The sequence below is a fragment of the Struthio camelus genome, chromosome 19 (assembly GCF_040807025.1).
Source record: "Struthio camelus isolate bStrCam1 chromosome 19, bStrCam1.hap1, whole genome shotgun sequence".
NCBI classification, from domain to species: domain Eukaryota; kingdom Metazoa; phylum Chordata; class Aves; order Struthioniformes; family Struthionidae; genus Struthio; species Struthio camelus.
The window spans coordinates 14,853,293-14,873,381 of record NC_090960.1 but is presented as its reverse complement, the minus strand read 5'-3'; the positions used below and the strand labels follow the sequence as shown (position 1 = coordinate 14,873,381).

Genomic DNA, 20,089 nt, shown 5'->3' with positions numbered 1-20,089 from the left:
GAAGACTCCCCAAGGCAGAAGCAATTTTGCCTACTGCACTGTGCCTGCACAGACAAGATACTCCTTCTGCCTCTGACCTGATCCTCTCCTCTTGCCACTATGGGAATTAAATTCCTGTTATTCCCTACTCAGTAGTGTAATGGGATATGGTCGAGAAATACTGGGGAAAGGGGTAATAAAAGCTGTATTATTGTCCAAGTATAGAAATGAAATAAAATTATTCATTTGAAAATGCCCCAAAATTACGTAACTGTGGAATTGAAGGACAGCAAACAAAGCCACTGTGCAGCCTGTGTGTGCAGAGTGATCTAGCTACTGCACATCCTGTGTATACAGAGTAATCTACAGTCTTTATTCTCTAGACATTGGGGCGGTTACAAAGACTAGTTACAGAAGGAAGTGACGGGGGGGTTTCACATTTTGTGCACGACCCTCATCACTTTGCTGCCTCATGACATCCTCACTCTTCTTCTTCTATCTTCCTGTGAAACTCCCGGCTCTTGGCTCGGAGCTTGTTGACCTGCGACTCTGCAATGTCAGCCCGCTCCTCGGCTTCTTCCAGCTCGTGCTGGATCTTGCGGAATTTGGAGAGGTTGACATTGGACAGCTCCTCCTGTAGGGGGAGAGGGAGGTGGTGGTGAAGAGCCCAGGGCAGGGGTTTCCAGTCCTCCTCCCACTGGGACTGAAGGAACTGCAGTTGTTCCTTAAGAGAAAGGGCACAGCCAACACTCTCCATCCCGCATCTACCACTGCTTACTGATAGGCCTCAGACAGACCTCCTTGTCCTCCCTTCCTTAGAACCCCACTACAGCAACGCACCACATTGGCAGGGGCAATTTTTTCACATGGTCTTCACATTTCTGTACTTATTCTCTCACTGGTTTGGTGTCCAAGTATCACAGTGGTTTTATGAGGATGACAAAGACCCCGAGGCCCTCCTCTGCTGATCAACGACAGGTTTCCAAGTTTCTCACATTCATCTCCTCAGCACCTGTGCTGGAACTGTGGAAAATGACTCTGGCCCCAACTTGAGCAGTACTTACAGCCTCCTCAGCTTGTCTCTTGTAGGATTTCACTTTCATTTGCAGCTTGTCCACCAGGTCCTGCAGCCTGAGAATATTCTTCCGGTCTTCCTCAGACTAGAGCAGTTTGTAAGCAGGAAAGAGAGTGCATTGGTTTCCCCACAACAAAAATAACATTTCCCCATGGGAATCACATTAAAACGTTTTGGCTTCTTGGGAGAAGGTTGTGTCAGCACAAAGAGACCTCCTGCCTTACCTGGTAGGTCAGCTCCTTCACCCTCCTCTCGTATTTGCGCACACCCTTCACGGCTTCAGCGCTGCGCTTCTGCTCGGCATCCACCTCCCCTTCCAGCTCCCGCACCTGCAATGAGAAGCCCATCCTTGCAGCCTGCCCGGTGGTGCCCCATGGAACGTGCTCCCTGATGCACAAATACCTGCCCTATACGCACCCTGGCCTCCAGCTTCTGGATTTGCTTCTTGCCTCCTTTCAGCGCCAGCTGCTCAGCCTCATCCAGGCGGTGCTGCAGGTCCTTCACCGTCTGGTCCAGGTTCTTCTTCATCCTCTCCAGGTGGGCGCTGGTGTCCTGCTCCTTCTTCAGCTCTTCTGCCATCATGGCTGCCTGGAGAGTGAAGGAGCAGAGCCGGTTTGGGACAGGGGACATGTTGGGGCAGAATCCATCCACCACCAGCAATGAAAGGAGGCCCCCAGCTCACATCTGTGATGGCCTTCTTGGCCTTCTCTTCAGCATTGCGGGCTTCCTGGATCGTCTCCTCCATTTCACTCTGAATTTGGGAAATGTCCGTTTCCAGCTTCTTCTTGGTGTTGATCAAGCTGGTGTTCTGTGCAAACAGAAATTGCATGGTTTGAATTCCTAGGCCTGAAATACCCAACCTACAGTCAGAACCGAGTCTTTTCTTTTCCGATTTCCTATTCAGAAGCTGGAATTCTTTTTTAAATGGTTGTTGACAAAACATCAGTGGCAAATCAAGCAGTGGGCTGTGAGCATGCCTTCCCTGTGGACAGTGGTATAGAGGCCACTCTAGACGATTGTCATGACCTATCCTCTGACACATAAGCAGCCCTCTGCTGCGTTAAGTGTCTGCACAACTGGTTTCCACACCAAGCCCTTACCTGGGTATGAAGAAGCTGCACACGTTCCGTTGCATCCAGCAGCTCCTGCTCCGCCACCTTCCTCGACCGCTCCGTCTGCTCCAGGGCTGCCCGTAGCTCCTCAATTTCAGCCTGCAGCAGGTTTGCTCTGCGCTCCACCATGGCCACCTGCTCCTTCAGGTCCTCCTGCGTCCTGAGAGCGTCGTCCAAGTGTATCTGGGTATCCTGTAAATGAGGCAGCAGAAATTATCAGCAGGCATAGTATTCTTGGCACTGAAGAAATGAGCTAAGCCATTCACTTGTTTCTATCTCTGCTTAACGGACCTTGAGCACTGCCTGTGTGTTTCTCAGGTTCTTTTGGGCCTCTGCCGCCACGCGGTTGGCGTGGCTCAGCTGGATCTCCATTTCATTCAGGTCTCCCTCCATCTTCTTCTTCAGCCTCAGGGCTTCATTCCTGCTCCTGATCTCTGCATCCAAGGTGCTCTGCATGGACTCCACAATTCTGAGGTGGTTTCTCTTCAGCTGGTCAATTTCCTCATCTTTTTCTGCTATCTTGCGGTCAATCTCAGACTTCACCTGGTTCAGCTCCAGCTGGAGGCGCAGGATCTTCCCTTCTTCATGTTCCAGGGAGGCCTGAAAAAGAACAAAAAGCACACTATTAATAAAAGTGTATTTCCTAATGTTGATCTTTCTGAAACAACCTCTTATGCCACAAATCAGGGCTATTTTTTTCTCTATTATGTGGAAACTGAGGCTGCAGCTTCAAACTTAACAGGGAGAAAGCAATACCATATGCCTTACAACCTCAAGCTATTATTTTTCACACTGTCTCTCAGGATTTCCGGACTGGAAACCAGTGATTACGGCCGTGTACCTCAGCTTCCTCCAGAGCAGCCTGGATTTCAGATTTCTCCTGCTCAACCTGCTTCTTCACTTTCTCCAGCTCATGAATGGCCTTTCCTCCCTCTGCAATCTGCTCCGTGAGGTCAGCAATCTCCTCTGTAGGGACAGAGACAAATGGCAGGGTCAGGCATTGAGCAGGAGGGGAAAGGCCCTGCCGCCCCACGGTGACTCGCACCCTCGCAGCACTGCGGGCAGGGACCCATGTGGGGTGGTGGACAGACAGGCTTGTGGGAAAGCCCAGTCAGGAGCAGAGCGCCCGGGACTTACGCTGCAAGTTCTTGTTCTCACGCTTCAGCGTTTCCAGGTGGTCCAAGGACTCCTCATAGGCATTCTTCATCTTAAACAGCTCCGTGCTGAGGGAGCGCGACTCCTTCTGGGAGGCTTCCAGCTCAGCCTGCGTTTCCTCATACTTCTGCTTCCACTCTGCCAGGATCTGAAGAGCAACAGGGCCTGAGTATGGACGTGGCAGTCATGAGGGGATGCCCCGTCCCCAGACCACAGGGCGGGAGCCCAGGTTACCTTGTCAAAGTTCTTCTGCTTCTTGTCCAGAGCTGCGCAAGCAGCGTTTGCTCTTTCCACGTCGATCATCAGGTCCTCCACTTCATTCTGCAGCCGCTGCTTTGTCTTTTCCAGGGAAGCGCATTTGGCGTTCACGGCCTCAACGTGTTCCTCCGCTTCCTGCAGACGCTGTGCCAGCTTCTTCCTGGGAGATGGTAAGCACAGCTCCCAGTGAGGGAGTAAACAGAAGGCAGTTTTTTTCATCGAGGGTGCTTTTCACAACAGCAGGCTTATCCCCTTTTACTCCATCGCTTCTATGAACACAGAGTACAAGGCCTCTTCTAGTCAGTAATTATATTCCCATCTCCATTGCCAGTGCTCTAGCAATACCTCTGCCCTCTGTGCATTCCAAACATGGCTGGTGCCCCATTCTCTGTCTAAATATCATTCCATTTTTGATATATCCAAAAGGAATGCATCACAAGATTTAATTTCCCTCCCCTAAAGCAGTGCCTTGGTTTGTTCCTGACAGTATCTCAGTGTTCTCTTCAGATTTCCCTTGTTAGTTCGTGCCAGCCTTCTCCACAGTCCCCACATACTTGGCCTCCTCCAGTTCCTCCGTGCGCTGAATGGCATCCGTTTCATATTTGGTTCTCCACTGGGCCACTTCACTGTTGGCCTTGGACAAGGCACGCTGCAGCTCGCCCTTGGCTTCCTGCTCCTCTTCATATTGTTCCCGGAGCAAGTCACAGTCATGGCGTGCAGACTGCAAGGCGTGGGCCAGGGCATTCTTGGCCTGTGAGGACGGGTGAATCGGAACAAGGAGTAGATACATCTTGGGGAATATCTGGCAGTGTACGCATTTATCACTGGCATACGACCACTAGGAAGGTGCAGGTGTTTGCAGTGAATGATATCTTTAAGACTGGAGGAGACAGTCCACTATACACTCTCCCTGCATCAACAGTAATGGACTCCTAGCATGGTTTGTGCTAAATAAACTGGTTTTTCTAGCTAGCCTATGTGAAATTAAGCATCTTTTTAGCTGCAGGCTGTAGAAAGGGTCATCACCTTTATTTCTTCCTCTAAGTGTCTCTTCAGTTCCTCAATCTGTTGGGTGAATGCCTGCTTTCCTCTAGACAACTGAGAAATCAGAGTGTCTTTCTCCTCCACCTGGCGTGAATATTCACCTGGGAAAGTATACAGAAAAGAAATTTGTTAATTGTCATTTATGATCAGAACGAACTCTTTCTGGACACTATCCCCATTCCACATCAGAGTTGTTCTCTCGCCTGCTTCTGTCTGTAGACGAGCTCTTTGAGCATTGACGTCATTGATCATACGCTGATGCTCCTCTTCCTTTGTCTTAATCTCACTCAGCTGGTCTTCCAGGGTGCGGCACATCTTCTCTAAATTTGCCTATGTGTACAACATGAAAAATGAAAGAGCATTAACACCTGGACTTTTCCTTATCAGCAGAATTCTTATATGAAAAAGTGTGGCCAGAAGGTAAATGCTACATACTGCTTGCTGGGGTTATATGCTTAGAAATACATTTCAATATATTGGATTTAGAGACAGAGGTATACTGTAACCTAACCCTATTTCAAAAAGGTATGATTGAATATTTTTTGTTTCCAAATTATTTTCAATAAGTATTTTCATACCTTGGCTTTGGAGACAGACTCCATGTTACTGGCCAAGTCGTCAATCTCCATCTTCAGCTCACTCTTCTCCTTCTCCAGCTTCTGCTTGACACGCTGAAGGCTGTCTATCTGCTCCCCAAGCTCAGCTGTGCTGTCCGCATGCTTCTTCCGCAAGGCGGCGGCTGTGGCTTCATGCTGCAGAGTGGCCTCTTCAAGGTCCCGGCGCATCTTCTGAAATTCTGCCTCACGCTTCTTGTTCATCTCGATCTGAGCTGCCGTGGCCCCCCCTGCTTCTTCCAGGCGCTCACTGATCTCCTCTAGCTCCCTGGAGAGGTCAGCCCGATGCTTCTCTGCTTTGGCCCGAGAGGTCCGCTCGGCCTCGATTTCCTCCTCCAGTTCCTCAATACGGGCCTGGGGAACATTAGGCACCGTTCACACCCATGCCCTGCTCCTACCTGGCCTCTGACGAGGCCTGTGAGAGAAGGGTTGGAACAAAGACTTGCCTGCAGCTCCTTGATCTTCTTCTGCGATTGCACGCCCAGGGCTTGCTCATCCTCGATCTTGCTCTGGATCTGGCTGATTTCAAAGTCTTTCCTTTGCACAAAGCAAAACTTTGTTTGTTAGAGCCCAACGGAAAGCATATGTGCACCTGCACAGTGCAAAGGTGCCCCACAACCACACTTACTTCTTCAGTTTCTCATCCAGCTGCTGCTTGTCGTTTTCCAAGTCCATTATGGTGTCATGGGCCAGCTTCAGGTCTCCCTCGAGTTTCCTCTTGGCTCGCTCAAGGTCCATGCGCAGTTTCTTCTCTTGCTCCAGGGACCCTTCGAGCTAAACAGAACAAGGCCGTGAATGCTCTGCCAGCCAGGCCTAACTCCATAACTGTTTTTACTGGATGTGTGTGTGCTTACATCATCCACTTGCTGCTCCAGCTTGGTTTTAGCTTTGGTCAGCGTATTGACTTTGTCCTCTTCTGCCTGCAGGTCATCCAGTGTCTGCTGGTGGGCCTCTTGGAGGGCTTTCTTCTCTTTTGTCAGCTTGGCAATGTTCTCATCCAGGGCTGCCATCTCCTCAGTGAGGTTTTTCACCTGTGAGAAGAAGGGAGCAGGTGGTAATTCAAGCAAGTAGCTATAAGTGTGCTGTAACAGCACAGCATTGATTGCTGGATTGTGAGTGACAAGTTCTCTGTTATACCTTGTTTTCGGTGGCATGCTTTTCCTTCTCAACCTTAGCCAGTGTTAACTCCAGGTCATCGATATCTTTCTTCAGCTCTGAACACTCGTCCTCCAGTTTCCTCTTCTTGGCTGTCAGCTCCGCATTGATTTCCTCCTCGTCCTCCGCCCTTTCTGTCACCTCCTTGATTTTGGCCTCGAGCTGGATTTTGGTTTTGATCAGCTGGTCACATCTTTCCTCAGCATCAGCTAAAGCATCAGCTTCCTGTTGTATAAATGTAATTTGTTTGAGAAATTACAGCTTTAACAGTGAACAGAAAATGGTATTTAGTGCTGAAAGGGTAGATGTGCAACAGTAAGACCAGTGGCATTTCTTTTTCAGAAATGGTTGTAGCGCAACCTCATTACAAATTCACAAGGAGGTTTCATTCAGTTTTATTTTTTCTAACTTTTTGTATCATCAGACACTATGCCTAGCTCCATTATGTTTCACTTTTTTATTTGAGGTGTGTTAGTGGTTTATTTGGCTGCAAATAGACACTTAAAGCTTAAGGGTATTACCTAAACGTTACCTATACTTTTAAGATGCTAAATGGCATTAGAGACATACACACAGGGCTAGCGCTTGTGTCATGGGACATGTTGGTCATCTGTGCCTTCCTGGAATAGTAATTGCAGGAGGACAAGTGAGATATCTTTTGTCATAAGAAATGGTAGTAAGCTTTTTATGTATGAAACTGAATTAAGTTGGAGTGGTCAGTTGAATCACTGTCCCCACTTCATAAACTATATTTACACTGCACTGACTATAATGGTACCTTATTCTGTCAGCTCATGTGCAGGCATGTACATGTAGATGCAAAGAGTAACACTTTTAAATGACTTTTTAAAGTCATTCTCAAGCTGAACCCTACTTGCAGTGGTGACACTGAGGGCCCAAAGCATGTGGTCTGAATTTTACCTTCAGTCACATATAATTTTTTTAAGATAGATTAGTGTGCAGTTTGCACATTTTCTTCTACGAAAGAGAGCTCATTTTCCTCTATAAGAAATAATGATATGATACTCACAGCTTGCACTTGGAGCTGCAGGTCATTTTTCTCCTGCATCAGCTTTACCATTTTCTCCTCCAGCTCCTTCCTCTTTGCCTCAGACTTCGCAAGCTCCTCCTTGGTTTTCTCAAACTCTTCCTTCATGTTGGCCATCTCCTTCTCTGATTCTGCGCTCTTCAGCAAAGGCTTGATCTTGAAGAACAGCTTCATCCAGGGCCAATGCTTGACATTCATGAATGCACGAATGTTGTACTGAATGCAGAAGATGGACTCCCTGAAACATTAAAATATACACAACAATTAAAATGTACATAAAATATTTGAGTGTGAATGGTGGAGACACTTTCTCCAAAGTGTGGTGACTACTTATATCTGAGAAATGTCTACCTCCTCTCCACCATTCTCTGGTACTCCACCCTCATCAGGAAGCCCCTGCATCTGGCTTGTGTGCGAGTGATGAGCTGTGCCAGCTTCTCATCTCTCATCTCCTCCAGGAGTCCCAGCAGCCCAGCTTTGAAGAATACCTTGAGAAAGGGAATATTGGAGCACGTCACTGTCAGGTGGTGCAAAGCACAGACACACAGTATGTGAGTCAAGGAGTGTTTGTACCTTGGTGTGACCAAATTTGTACTGGGTGTGGTCCACGTCAATGGAGCCAAGGAGCTTCTCAGAAGCCTTCTTGCTGTCAATGAACTGTCCCTCTGGGATAGCGCTTGCATTAAGCACCTTGTACCTGTGAAAAGAGGAAGAGGAAGAGAAGGCTGTTCTTCCCAACCAGTGCATGGTAGCTTCTGAACCCCACCAGTTCATACAAAGCTATTCTTGACAATAGAGCCCTGCCTGACTGAACCTACAAGGTACTTGACTTTGGTTAGAATGAGGCCAAAAGGTGGAGCTCTCTTACCTCTGTTTAAAGTCTGCATACAGGACTCTGCTGGGGAATCCTTTCCTGCAGATTCTGATCCCTTCCAGCACACCATTACACCGCAGCTGGTGCAGCACTAGTTCATGCTCCATGGCACCTAACAGTTCAGAGCGCAAATGAAAACCATAGGTTCCGGGGCAGAAGGGAATAGTTGTATCACATTTCTTTCTGCATGAGATTCTTACCAGGTGTTTTTGTTTCATTTGGGATGATACAACGGACAAAATGGGGGTGAGTGCTCCGTAGATTAGTCATCAGCTTGTTTAAATTCTCCTGTGGGATGATGTATAGCAGTTTAAATTAACAAATTTTACCTCTGCACATTCAACCTCTAGATGTCAGGATACTAAAACAATAAGTTTACACAGATCGGAGAAAGTAGCAATCAAATTCAAAATTTATATTTAACCAGAGCTTCTTTGTTTTTTAAGTGTTCTTGTTAAACAAAAGTTTAAGGTTCTACAGCTTAGTCTGGAAATGGAATTCTACCATACCAAAATTTTAGCATAAGCCTTCCTATGATTAATTCTTGCATTGTGCCCCAGCTTCTGAAAAAAAGCTTTTTCATATAGAAAAGAAATGTTCTTTTGAAAGAAATTCAGGGGATTAGCTAAAGAAGGTTTGAAACGTACCTTGAATTTGAGCAGAAAAATAAGAGAAAAAGGCAATGAATATCTTCTGCTCACCTCATACTTGTTACTGTTTCATCATAAAACCAAAATCAGGAGAAGAATGAGAGTTTAGATAGCTCAGATTCCAAATTATGTTCCTTTCACTTTATAGAAAATGAAACTCATACTGTACCCGGAAAAGAGCTGAGACTGTCTGGAAGGAGGAACCCTTCTTCTTACCACCCTTCTTGCCACCACCACCACCACCACTAGCCTCTGCAAAAGAAAAAAAAAAGCAATTCAGGTTAGCTTTTTTGGTTCATCTTTATATATTATGAATTTGGGAACATATGAATTTTAGAAAACTAGCCTGCTTCTGCTCCACCATAGGAGGCAAAAAGTAAGGCCAGTGTCTTCACAGATGATTTCTGATATAGGCCAATGACAGTTTCATTCAGGGGGTCCTTGTTCTTCTCAAGCCAGCCAGAGATGTTGTAGTCCACTGTGCCAGCATAGTGCACCAGGGAGAAGTGAGCCTCAGCCTTGCCTTTGGCAGGCTTGGGCTTCTGGAAGTTGCTGGACTTGCCCAGATGCTGGTCATAGAGCTTGTTCTTGAAAGAGGTGTCAGTTGCCTTGGGGAACATGCACTCCTCTTCCAGGATGGAGAAGATGCCCATGGGCTGGAAGACATTACAGTACAGAAGAGAGATAGAACCTCTAAGATAGTACATTGGTCACTTGGTCAGAAGGGGGATATAGTAGAACACAGTATGCTGACAAACAAAGCAGCAGCCTTTTTCTGAAGAAAATTTCCTCCTAAAAAATGAGTTTTAAGGAGCTACGATTCACCTGTTTGAATCTAATTTTGGTCCTGTGACTCACATAAATTTATTTTTTTAAGCCAAAGGCCAGGTTATAAAATCAGGGAGAAAAACTCTGATTATATTTTAAAATGTCTTTCACAAAGGTTTCCACTGTATATTTACTACAACTAAGTAGTTTTCACCACATCCCTAAATTCTACTGCACTACAGGAAAATGCTTTCACTGTCTTGCATTCATAGGACAAGCACGGCTTATACTGGCCTACAGTTATTTCATTTGAATCATTAAGAAAAAAATCTGTTATCCAGATCACTTTATTCCAGAATCTTGAGAAAATATATTCGTTTTATTTTGGGAACTCATGTATGTTTCTGAAAAAAATGTCCTTCAATAAAGCAGGCTCAAATATCTTTCATACATATACATTTTTTGATATTAACTTCCATAGTTATTTATGGACTTACAATATATGTAATATGTGGTCTTTAATATCTGTAATACTTAATAAGTAAAGGCACAGGTTAAGAGAAATTTCAGTAACTAAGGCTGACTGTATGAAACTAACCATGGAACAGTTTTTTTTTTTTTCTTTAAATAGCTTTTTACCTCCAGCAATAATGAGTTCCTGGAAATACAGGACATTTTGAATTAGAAATTTACCTTCTCAATGAGCTCAATGCAGGCAGCCAGGTCCATCCCAAAGTCAATGAATGTCCATTCAATCCCTTCCTTCTTATACTCCTCCTGCTCTAGCACGAACATGTGGTGGTTGAAGAACTGTTGCAGTTTTTCATTGGTGAAATTGATACATAGCTGCTCCAGGCTGTTAAACTTTCCAGTGCAAAAAAAGAGACACCCATTGTCAAGATGCACAATTGGCAGGGTTTTCTTGATTATTCTTAATCTTCTATACACTTTCCTACTTAAAACACAATTGTATTACCAGGACTGCATCATTGCAGGACCTATATGCAGCTCCCCAATGAAGTGCCTGACTAAAAGAAGAATTCCCAGTGAATCTTCTAAAATTCATAGGATACTTTAGCATTTGTTTGCTCAACCAACATGATGACTCTATGTACTGCCCTTCATTTTCAACTGCTTATACTTTCTGATCAAGCATTTATTCACTCATTTTTTAGTCCATTAAACAGTTTCCACATCTTCAGCTTATTATGTATTTATCACTGGGTGTCCAAATCCCAGTTCATCACCAAGAGCTCCTATATCAACATCAACTGATTTACTTATTTTTAATATAATTAGCACTAAACTCAAACTGTTAAAATATTACAGCATGTAAAAATTGTAATTGCTACTTCTACACAAAAAATCATAACTCTTTCTTTGTGCTAATGAGGCCTCTGAGGGTATTGCTCTGTGCTACAGAAGAAAATGAAGGATTTTTTTTTCCATAAAATTGCAAATGATTAGATGTTCAATCTTCAGAAAAATATCACTTAGAAGTCCTTTGATGTTTTAATTTCCCTTTCCAAGAGCTATTCTCAAAGCTGTGTTCCTTACATCAAAGATCTCAAAGCCAGCAATATCCAGGACACCAATGAAGTACTGTCTGGGTTGTTTGGTATCCAGTTGTTGGTTGATACGAACAACCATCCACAGGAACATCTTCTCGTAGACAGCCTTTGCCAGAGCACCAACTGCATTGTTCACCTAAAACAAGGAAGAAAGAAGAAAAAGAAAAATAAGTAGCAAGGCAGGAAGGAATACAAAACACTAGTTCCCAGTCACACAAGGTGTCTTTTACCTGTTGCACGGTTTGACCTTTGGTCACATATTCATTCCCAACCTTGACTCGGGGGTAGCACAGGGCCTTGAGCAGGTCAGCTGAGTTCAGACCCATCAGGTAGGCAGCCTTGTCAGCAACTAAGTACGGGGACAATGAGATAAAAAAATCAAAGTTTAGAAGACATGAAGCATATTCAGTGACCAACTCCTTCCACAACAATTGCAACATTGAATGTATAGTGATGAAATTCTGCTTACTCGATCTTGGAGGAAGAATGGCAATGATGAAAACAAAAGTCATCTTTGTTTTGAAAATTTTTCACAACAGGACACTTAAATGGTATTTTTGTCTTTGAAAAACTTCACCAAAGTATCTGGAAATAAAGTATTTATTAAAAATTCCTCCTCAAAGCTGAAGTTCATCACTTAAGTCCAGAGGTAATTGGTACCCAGGCACCAAAACACCAAAATGATAGCCTCAGTGTAATCCAAAACATGTATTTAGGTACTTGGGTTCCCTGCACATTACTTTGGGAGCAGGTGTAACACTGAAGGGCAGGGCATTCTGAAATTAGAGGTACCACAGTGTGGCTGATAGTGAATGCTCAGTAGAGATATGTCTCTGAAATTTGTCCCCTTGTGGAGATTTATTGTTACACTCAAAACAAATCATAAGCATATTTGTTCATTTAAGATCAAAACCCCAGATCAAGTCCTGAAGTTGACTGTTTAAGAGAAAATTTTGAAAAAAGGAGGCTGGGTGAGTCATTTTAAATCGTTGTGCATTATTGCTCACTTTTTATATACCATTCAAGTGATCAAGTAGTCAACTGAGAAGCAGATTTCTTCATTAGACTAGTGTACCTTAGCTTCCTACAGGCTGATGGTCACAGAATTCTGCTATGTGGTGATATTTATGGGTCTGAATCTCCTAAACAAAGAAAGAACTTTAAGAAAAAGTTCCCTTTTTCCTGGGCAAAAATCCCTAACTAATAGGTGGTATATGAAAGAGAAGTAGTGACACTGTTTATTGCCTCAGTTTCCTTTAAAAAGCAACAGGAAGTATATTTTCCAAAAATCTTTCTCTTCTCAGTGAGTCTCAGGATTCATATGAGCACAGCAAGTAAGCTGTATTATTCAAAGCTTTAGATAAATGTCCAGCATAGAATTATGGGCACACGTTCAGATAAATTTCACAGAATCACAGAATCGTTTAGGTTGGAAGGGACCTCTGGAGATCATCTAGTCCAACCTCCCTGCTCAAGCAGGGTCACCTAGAGCATATTGCCCAGGATCACATCCAGACGGCTTCTGAATATCTCCAGGGAAGGAGACTCCACCACCTCTCTGGGCAACCTGTTCCAATGCTCTGTCACCCTCACAGGGAAGAAGTTTTTTCTCAGGTTCAGATGGAACTTCCTGTGGTTCAGTTTCTGCCCATTGCCTCTTGTCCTGTTGCTGGGCACCACGGAGAAGAGACTGGCCTCATCCTCTTGACACTCCCCCTTCAGATACTTGTACACATTGATGAGATCCCCTCTCAATCTTCTCTTCTCCAGGCTGAACAGGCCCAGCTCTTGCAGTCTTTCTTCAGAGGAGAGATGCTCCAGCCCTCTAATCATCTTGGTAGCCCTCCGCTGGACTCCCTCCAGGAGTGCCATGTCTCTCTTGTACTGGGGAGCCCAGAACTGGACACAGTACTCCAGGTGAGGCCTCACCAGGGCTGAATAGAGGGGCAGGATCACCTCCCTCCACCTGCTGGCAACACTCTGCCTAATGCACCCTAGGATCCCATTGGCCTTCTTGGCCACAAGGGCACACCGCTGCCTCATGCTTAACTTGTTGTCCACCAGCACTCCCAGGTCCTTCTCGGCAGAGCTACTTTCCAACAGGTCAACCCCCAGCCTGTACTGGTGCATGGGATTATTCCTCCCTAGGTGCAGGACCTTGCACTTGCCTTTGTTGAACTTCAGGAGGTTCCTCTCCACCCACCTCTCCAGCCTGTCCAGGTCCCTCTGAATGGCAGCACAGTCTTCTGGGGTGTTAGCCTCTCCTCCCCCCCAGTTTAGTATCATCAGCAAACTTGCTGAGGGTGCACTCCGTCCCTTCCTCCAGGTCATTCATGAATATATTGAACAAGACTGGAGCCAGGACTGACCCCTGGGGGACACCACTAGCCACAGGCCTCCAACTTGACTCTGCGCCATTCACCACAACCCTCTGCGCTCGGCCATCCAGCCAGTTCTCAAGCCACCTCACCGTCCACTCATCTAGCCCACACTTCCTGAGCTTACCTAGGAGGATGTGATGGGAGACAGTGTCAAAAGCCTTGCTGAAGTCCAGAAAGACAACATCCACTGCTCTGCCCTCATCATTTCAAATGAAGATTAGGTACTCTTTGCAAAAAGGTGACTGTATTTTGGGTGCCAGTTTTGTGCTGTCTCCACCTAAACTCTCTTTACACATTTTAATCCTTCTCATCCTTCATCTCCAAAGACTAAATTATTGCTTCTTTTGCTAAGAGATGAATAGCAGACTTTGCTAATACCTTCTGTGCCATCTGGTTCTGCCTGCTCCTCTCGTTGTTTCTGCTTGAATTTCAAGTTCCCATAGTGCATGACAGCCCCCGTCAGCTTGTAAATGGCCACTTTTTCATCAGCAGTGAAGCCCAGGATGTCAATGGCACTCTGCAACAGAAACAGTAAAATAAAAGTTTTGTCTGGAGAGATGACAATAGATACAATGCATATGAGTATTACTTACATCTGTAGCCATCAGTTCTTCCTGGTCATTGATGCTAGGAACAGTGATCTCACCTTGACTCACAAAGTGGTAGTCATATGGGTTGGTGGTAATGAGGAGCATGTCTGAAAGCCGGAATGGGAAACATGCAGGCTTAGTTTAGTCAACCAGGTAGTAGAATGGGCTGTTGCTCAGCGATCTTCCTCCAAAAAGGTTAGTGATTCTTCCTACCAATTAGCTCTGGCTTCTTGTTGGACATGATCTGATAAAATATGTGGTAGCTTCTTTCTGCCTTGAGCTGGAAAGTGACTCTGGACTTCTCCAGCAGATCTGGGGGGAAAATATAATTAGAAACATGAAGAAATAGCAAAAGAGAAAGTAGGGAGAAGGCACAAAGAAAAGCAAGGAAGGCAGGATAGATGATTAGGTGAAAAGACATTGGAAGGACAGATTGTGAAAAGTTCAGGAAAGTGTCTTACATGTTTCAATATCGGCAGAAGCCAGTTTTCCTGTGGCACCAAAGTGGATTCTGATGAATTTGCCCTGCTCAGGGAAGAAAATTGTCTTAAAATTTACTTCCTAAATGGTTTATCTGAAATGATGAGTTCTACCATTTACTATATTGGGCAGAAGATTTTATATTTTCTTAAGAGTCAGATAAATTTCCACCATTAAGATAAGGTGTTTTACATTTTTGACCATGAAAAGAGCCAACAGAGCCACAGCTGTTTACTTCATTTATGTTAAATGCGTAAATGGAAAGGAATGGGCAAATTTCCTTAGGCCATATATATCTCATTCCAAAATCTTCTAACTATATCCTGCATACAGAAAGCATTCATCTGAATGATATGAGAATATCCATTTAATGAGTCCAGCTGCTTAAATATCAGTATCAAATAAGACATTTTACTTCTGATTAATTAAATATCATATCAAGCAAAGATTGATCTTATTCAGATATCTTTGTTTTCTTGTTTGCTTTTTCTTCCTTTGTCCCTCCTTGCCTCCCTCCCTCTTTTTCTTTCTTTCCCTTTCTGTCTCTTTCTTTTTTTTGTTTCTTTGTTTGCTTCCTTCTTTCATAAAAGGATAGAAATATATATTAAAGGGTAAAAAATATTTTTTCATACTGACGTGCATTATTACAGAATGAACATGTATGCTGCTATTTACATTTGCATCCTAATATAAAACAGGTTAATATTGTTTCATAGAATTATTGTTTTCAAAATGTGAAGATCTTGTAAACCCTAAGCTTGAACTACAGGAAATGGTACCTGTCACACAATCCTATTTACTATTACGCAGGAACCTTTTGGTTGAGCAACTTACAAAGCGTGAGGAGTTGTCATTCCTCACAGTCTTGGCATTTCCAAAGGCCTCCAGCAGGGGGTTGGCACTGATGATTTGGTCCTCAAGGGTGCCCTACGACACGGTAAGTATTGTTAAGTTACAGTGTTTAATCCATGTGGCAATTGCAGGCCAAGGGTTCAGTCTCTCTCTTCTACCTCACCTGCATTTTGCCTGACTGCTCCTCCTTCTTCTTCTCCCCACTAGCTGCAATTGTTGCAAAGTACTGGATGACACGCTTTGTGTTCACAGTCTTCCCTGCACCGGATTCTCCGCTGTGAAGCCAGAGAGAGAAGCAGAGAACGTATGGTCAGGCAGCAGGTTCCGTGGCACAGAGCAACCCATCAGGAACCCGATCAGGGAATGTACGTACGTGATCAGGATTGACTGATTCTCACGATCTGTGAAAGAGACAGAAACAAAGAGCTTATTTAATATTCAGTAAACAACATAGAAAGAGTGAAAAGTAGTCACATAACTTCCGGTGAATCAAAAGAATTTCCATTTGTTTCTGTTTTAAGAAAGTGTTGATTGTGTTCAACAGAATTCAAATATATTAAGGAATTCCTGCTTTCATCCCTTTGTTTCATTTTGCTGCTGCATACAGAGCAGTGAAGTCCAATGGGAGGGGTTTTAATTTTTTTTAAATCTATCTTTTGACTATTTCTCTTTAGCACCCCTGTAACTTTCCTAAGCAGCTGAAGTTTTCTGAACGTGAAGAACTAAGAAAGAATGAAAAAGAGATAGAACACAAATGATACATTTAGTCATCCTCTATTCTCTTGCCCCCAAGGATAAAAGAGAAAAAGAGAAGTCAGGGCAGAGAGTCAAATATCAATGTCTTAACAGTCATTTTGCATCACACTAGAAACTCTTTCAAAGCATAATGGAAATGTTCCACAGTGCCAGTTCAATGACAATTAGGTTTTTACCAGAGTAAGTAGGTGAATTATATTCACCTCATTCTCCAAACTACCAAAAGGCATTTGACTTGTAAACATCTAATTTTTACTTCCTTTCACCAAATTCCACTATACAGACATATTAAAAAATGACTTTCTCAAGAACAAATGAGTGTAGAAGGGGGAGTAAATGAAAAGCACAGAGGTTTATCCAAACTCCTGGGACCTCTCAGGAGACTCCAGCACTTCAGCTTCCAAGATTGCTGGGAAACTGTGACAACAACCTATCTGAAGCCAAAGGGAAGAAAACCTAGTAGGATGGCTCGAGTATAAAGAGTAATTGACATACTGAGCACTTCAGAGATCATTTGAACTACTTCTAATCAATTCCAAAAAACAAACAAAAAGTGTATGCATGGGGCAGGGAGGGGAATGTGTTCCTCTGACTCAATTTGTCTATCAATTTCTCTTTTGCTGTTTCAAACTCTATACTTTCAGTTTAACTAAAGAGAAAAAAGAAGAAAAAAAAAAGATCCAGAGGTGTGTTTCATATAAAATAGCAGAAACAATGGTGTAAAGATTGTAAAGCTCACAATGATATGTATATATTAGAATGATGAAAGCTTTGAAAAAGTCACACTATATTCTTGGAACAGGAGATCCATTCTGCACATTTCGTGATACAGTCCCTCCGAGACAGATGTGGCCACTCACCAGTTAACATGAACTGATAGGCATTGTCAGAGATGGAGAAGATGTGGGGAGGAGCCTCCTGGCGCTTTTTGCCTCGGTAGGCCAACACCACCTCTGGGTTGTACACCGGCAGCCACTTGTAGGGGTTGACAGTGACACAGAAGAGACCCGAGTAGGTCTGTGAGGAAGGGAGACAGCAAGTTGGCATCCATTCAGCTTAACGTGGCAGTTCTTCCTAGCTAGCTGCAGGAGGACTGCTGCTGGTACTTACGTAGATCATCCAGGCTGCATAACGCTCTTTGAGGTTATACAGCACAGCGGGTTCATGGAGGTGGGTCATCATGGCCATGTCCTCAATTTTGTCATACTTAGGAGGGTTCATGGAGAAGACTTGATCTTCCTTCACAGTCAGAGTCTGCCGAGAAAAAAGGTAGATCCATGTATGTCAACTAAGAGCTTGGAGTGGGATCTGAATTTTGTCCTTAAGCCTTGTTTTTCACCCACCTCTCCACCTTCAGTCTTGACAGTGACCTTTCCTCCTTCTTTGCTCTGGATTGTCCCTTTCACAAAGGATTCCTTAGCATGCACCACAAAGACCGATGACTTGGCATCAAAAGGTCTATTCTGGGCCTCGATTCTCTCCTTTTCTGACTTTCGGAGATAAGGAGCTGCCTCCCCAAAGACGGCCATCTCAGAGTCTGAAGACATGGCTGCACTTTATTAGGGGCTTTCTAGAAGAAGACAATATGAAAAAAGAAAGATACTATGTTAATACTACTCAAAGCTTTTTGGAAATTCCGGTATATTTTTTCATGTTTTATTCTTTGGGGAAAATGTGAAAAACATTTATTGGGAGTTTGTTGGGTTGAGGATCTCCTGCACCAAAATCACTTTTGAAATAAATTGTAGCCACCCAAGGTAATTAGGCACTGTATTGTGGAGAAAAAGAACCCTGATATTATTTTCAATTATTTAGTTAATCTTTGAAAGTTCACTTGAAATGATTATAATGTCATGGCTAGAAATGAGTGTCTTTCCAAATGATACTAACTCATGAAGCTGGGGCAGAAGGCTGGCATACTACAGTCTTGAATGTCTTACAGACTATTTGTACACTTTAATGACAGTTTCAATCTCTAAAACTTTGCAGTTATTACACTATTACTTGCTAATTTTAGTCAAGTCTTGAATCCAGGTGTAAACATCTACACTACATGGACTAGTGAGCACCTGTGAAAAGAGGAGTAATGCTGTTCTTGAACATACCAACACAGATCCATTCCAGTTATTTCCTTTTACTTTTTTAAATGAATACAATAATAATAAAAAAAAGAAGTTAAACACAAAGGTTCAAAGCTCAACTCAGGAATTTCAAATGAAGAATTTTAAAACCATTATTAGTCTCCCTAAGAAATGACTACTTCCAGAAATGACAGTGGGCAACTCAGGAAAATATTTACTTATTTCTATGTCTTGTATTCATTTAGGTACCTAAAATTTAAAACAACTTTTACAATTATGCTATATTGTATTAACATGAGATATCAGCATGACAATTCTTCATTTCTCTCTGCAGGACCAGGCATTGGCTTACAGAGAGACAGAGAACTGAAGCTTCCACTTTTTGTGAAGTAGAGAATAGGTAAAGTAGCAAGCGGAATCCAGCTGGAGTGACACATTTTACAGAGATGACCACCAGAATTTGGTTGCTCACATCTTAGCTCTTTCTGCTCTAACTTCTTAGTAATTTAAGAGCAAATTTTGGACAAAATAATACATTAATTCACATATTCCAAGATAAAACATACGATTTTGCACTTTTTCATCTTCTGTGCATCTCTGTCCAGTTATTTTGCTGTCATAGCAAATAATTAAAGCCAGCATACCTCACTCTGTTAGATCAGTTAAGCAGAAAAAGGAATACCCCCTTAAAGATTTTCTGGTCTGCCATCAGTAGTCAGAAGCTTCAAACCCAGCCACTTGAAAACCTTACTAGCCATGGGCATGCCACCATCAACCTACTGTAATCATACTGGGCTTGAATATGGGGTGAAACAGCGACTGCTCACTCAGTCATGCAGAAATCTCATCCAAAAAAAGGTCTTTCTCACTTCTCTGAGATTTAATAAATCAGGTTCTTACCTCTTGGGATACCAGGTGGGTGGCTTGCAGGCTAGCAGCTGGACAGTACTGTAAAATAGAAATGGTAACTCCCTACTTACTGCTGCACAGAATTCCACAATGAATATATGTAGGTGTCTTGAAAGCAGATTTAAAACCTGATCTGAGGAATAGAGTCCTCTCCTGCAAATAAGTATTAGAGGCAGGAGGAATGCAATGGAGCATAAGAGCACCATCCCCTTTCTGCAAGTCTGCAGACCCCACACGCTTACCTTGAAGCTTTCTGTCAAGACAGGGCAGACTTGTCACGGGGACATTTTATAGGATCTAGTCTGCAGATACTGCAGATGCCTACTCTTTCTTCGGTCAAAACATTTTTGGCAAACCTTCTTTGGCAAAGCATTGTCTGGCAAACTGAACTAAGGGCATAATTGTCATTTGACATGACTAGATATAATTAGAAAATTTTGATGTCTTACTGACTATATGAATACATCTCCTATAAATAATTTGACAGGGGTGTTAAGGAGGGAATCTGGACTAGTCAAGGCACTTAGAGAACTTGGATGCAGGACTTATGGATTCTATTGCTGGCTTTCCCACCGACTTGCTGTGTGACCCAGGGTGGATTGCTTGGTATGTCTGTTCAGTAACTGTCCCAGCTGTACAATGGGGATGATAAAATTTATCTTCCCCATGTGATGGTGTGAAGCTTGTAAGACATGCTTAAGAGCAATACATTAATCAGGTTGCTAAAAGGGAAATAA

General features: G+C 43.5%; 1 protein-coding gene across 3 annotated transcripts; it reads right to left on the bottom strand.

The window, feature by feature from the left end:
- Window positions 1-331: 331 nt before the first annotated feature.
- Window positions 332-19,608, bottom strand: LOC104148465 (myosin heavy chain, skeletal muscle, adult). 3 transcript variants are annotated; one of them, XM_068913880.1, is made up of 40 exons: window positions 19,595-19,608; window positions 19,344-19,391; window positions 17,706-17,932; window positions 17,473-17,616; window positions 17,223-17,379; window positions 15,980-16,007; window positions 15,770-15,881; window positions 15,589-15,681; window positions 14,736-14,799; window positions 14,488-14,586; window positions 14,278-14,381; window positions 14,063-14,201; window positions 11,534-11,652; window positions 11,290-11,439; window positions 10,426-10,596; window positions 9,311-9,620; window positions 9,134-9,216; window positions 8,515-8,602; window positions 8,309-8,426; window positions 8,014-8,137; window positions 7,792-7,928; window positions 7,423-7,678; window positions 6,375-6,617; window positions 6,092-6,268; window positions 5,866-6,011; window positions 5,684-5,774; window positions 5,202-5,591; window positions 4,827-4,953; window positions 4,606-4,724; window positions 4,134-4,330; window positions 3,556-3,739; window positions 3,304-3,469; window positions 3,008-3,132; window positions 2,458-2,766; window positions 2,155-2,358; window positions 1,737-1,862; window positions 1,472-1,642; window positions 1,279-1,383; window positions 1,044-1,139; window positions 332-613 (listed from the first exon to the last, which is right to left on the bottom strand). In XM_068913880.1, the coding sequence occupies exons 3-40, from the start codon at window positions 17,907-17,909 to the stop codon at window positions 461-463; spliced, it is 5,829 nt and encodes a 1,942-aa protein (XP_068769981.1). In that variant the 5' UTR covers window positions 17,910-17,932; window positions 19,344-19,391; window positions 19,595-19,608; the 3' UTR covers window positions 332-460. The 3 variants fall into 3 exon arrangements, with proteins under 3 accessions (XP_068769981.1, XP_068769982.1, XP_068769983.1); XM_068913881.1 differs by lacking the exon at window positions 19,595-19,608 and adding an exon at window positions 19,481-19,507; XM_068913882.1 differs by lacking the exon at window positions 19,595-19,608 and having other exon boundaries at window positions 19,344-19,465.
- Window positions 19,609-20,089: the final 481 nt, after the last annotated feature.

Excerpts from the sequence above, each read along its gene's own strand:
- LOC104148465 (XM_068913880.1), bottom strand. The coding sequence starts at position 17,909 with ATGTCTTCAGACTCTGAGATGGCCGTCTTTGGGGAGGCAGCTCCTTAT. Across the intron at positions 6,618-7,422 it reads TGCAGCTCCAAGTGCAAGCT|GAAGCTGATGCTTTAGCTGA; the intron begins GTGAGTATCATA and ends TTTATACAACAG. Across the intron at positions 1,384-1,471 it reads TCCAGAAGCTGGAGGCCAGG|GTGCGGGAGCTGGAAGGGGA; the intron begins GTGCGTATAGGG and ends TTCTCATTGCAG.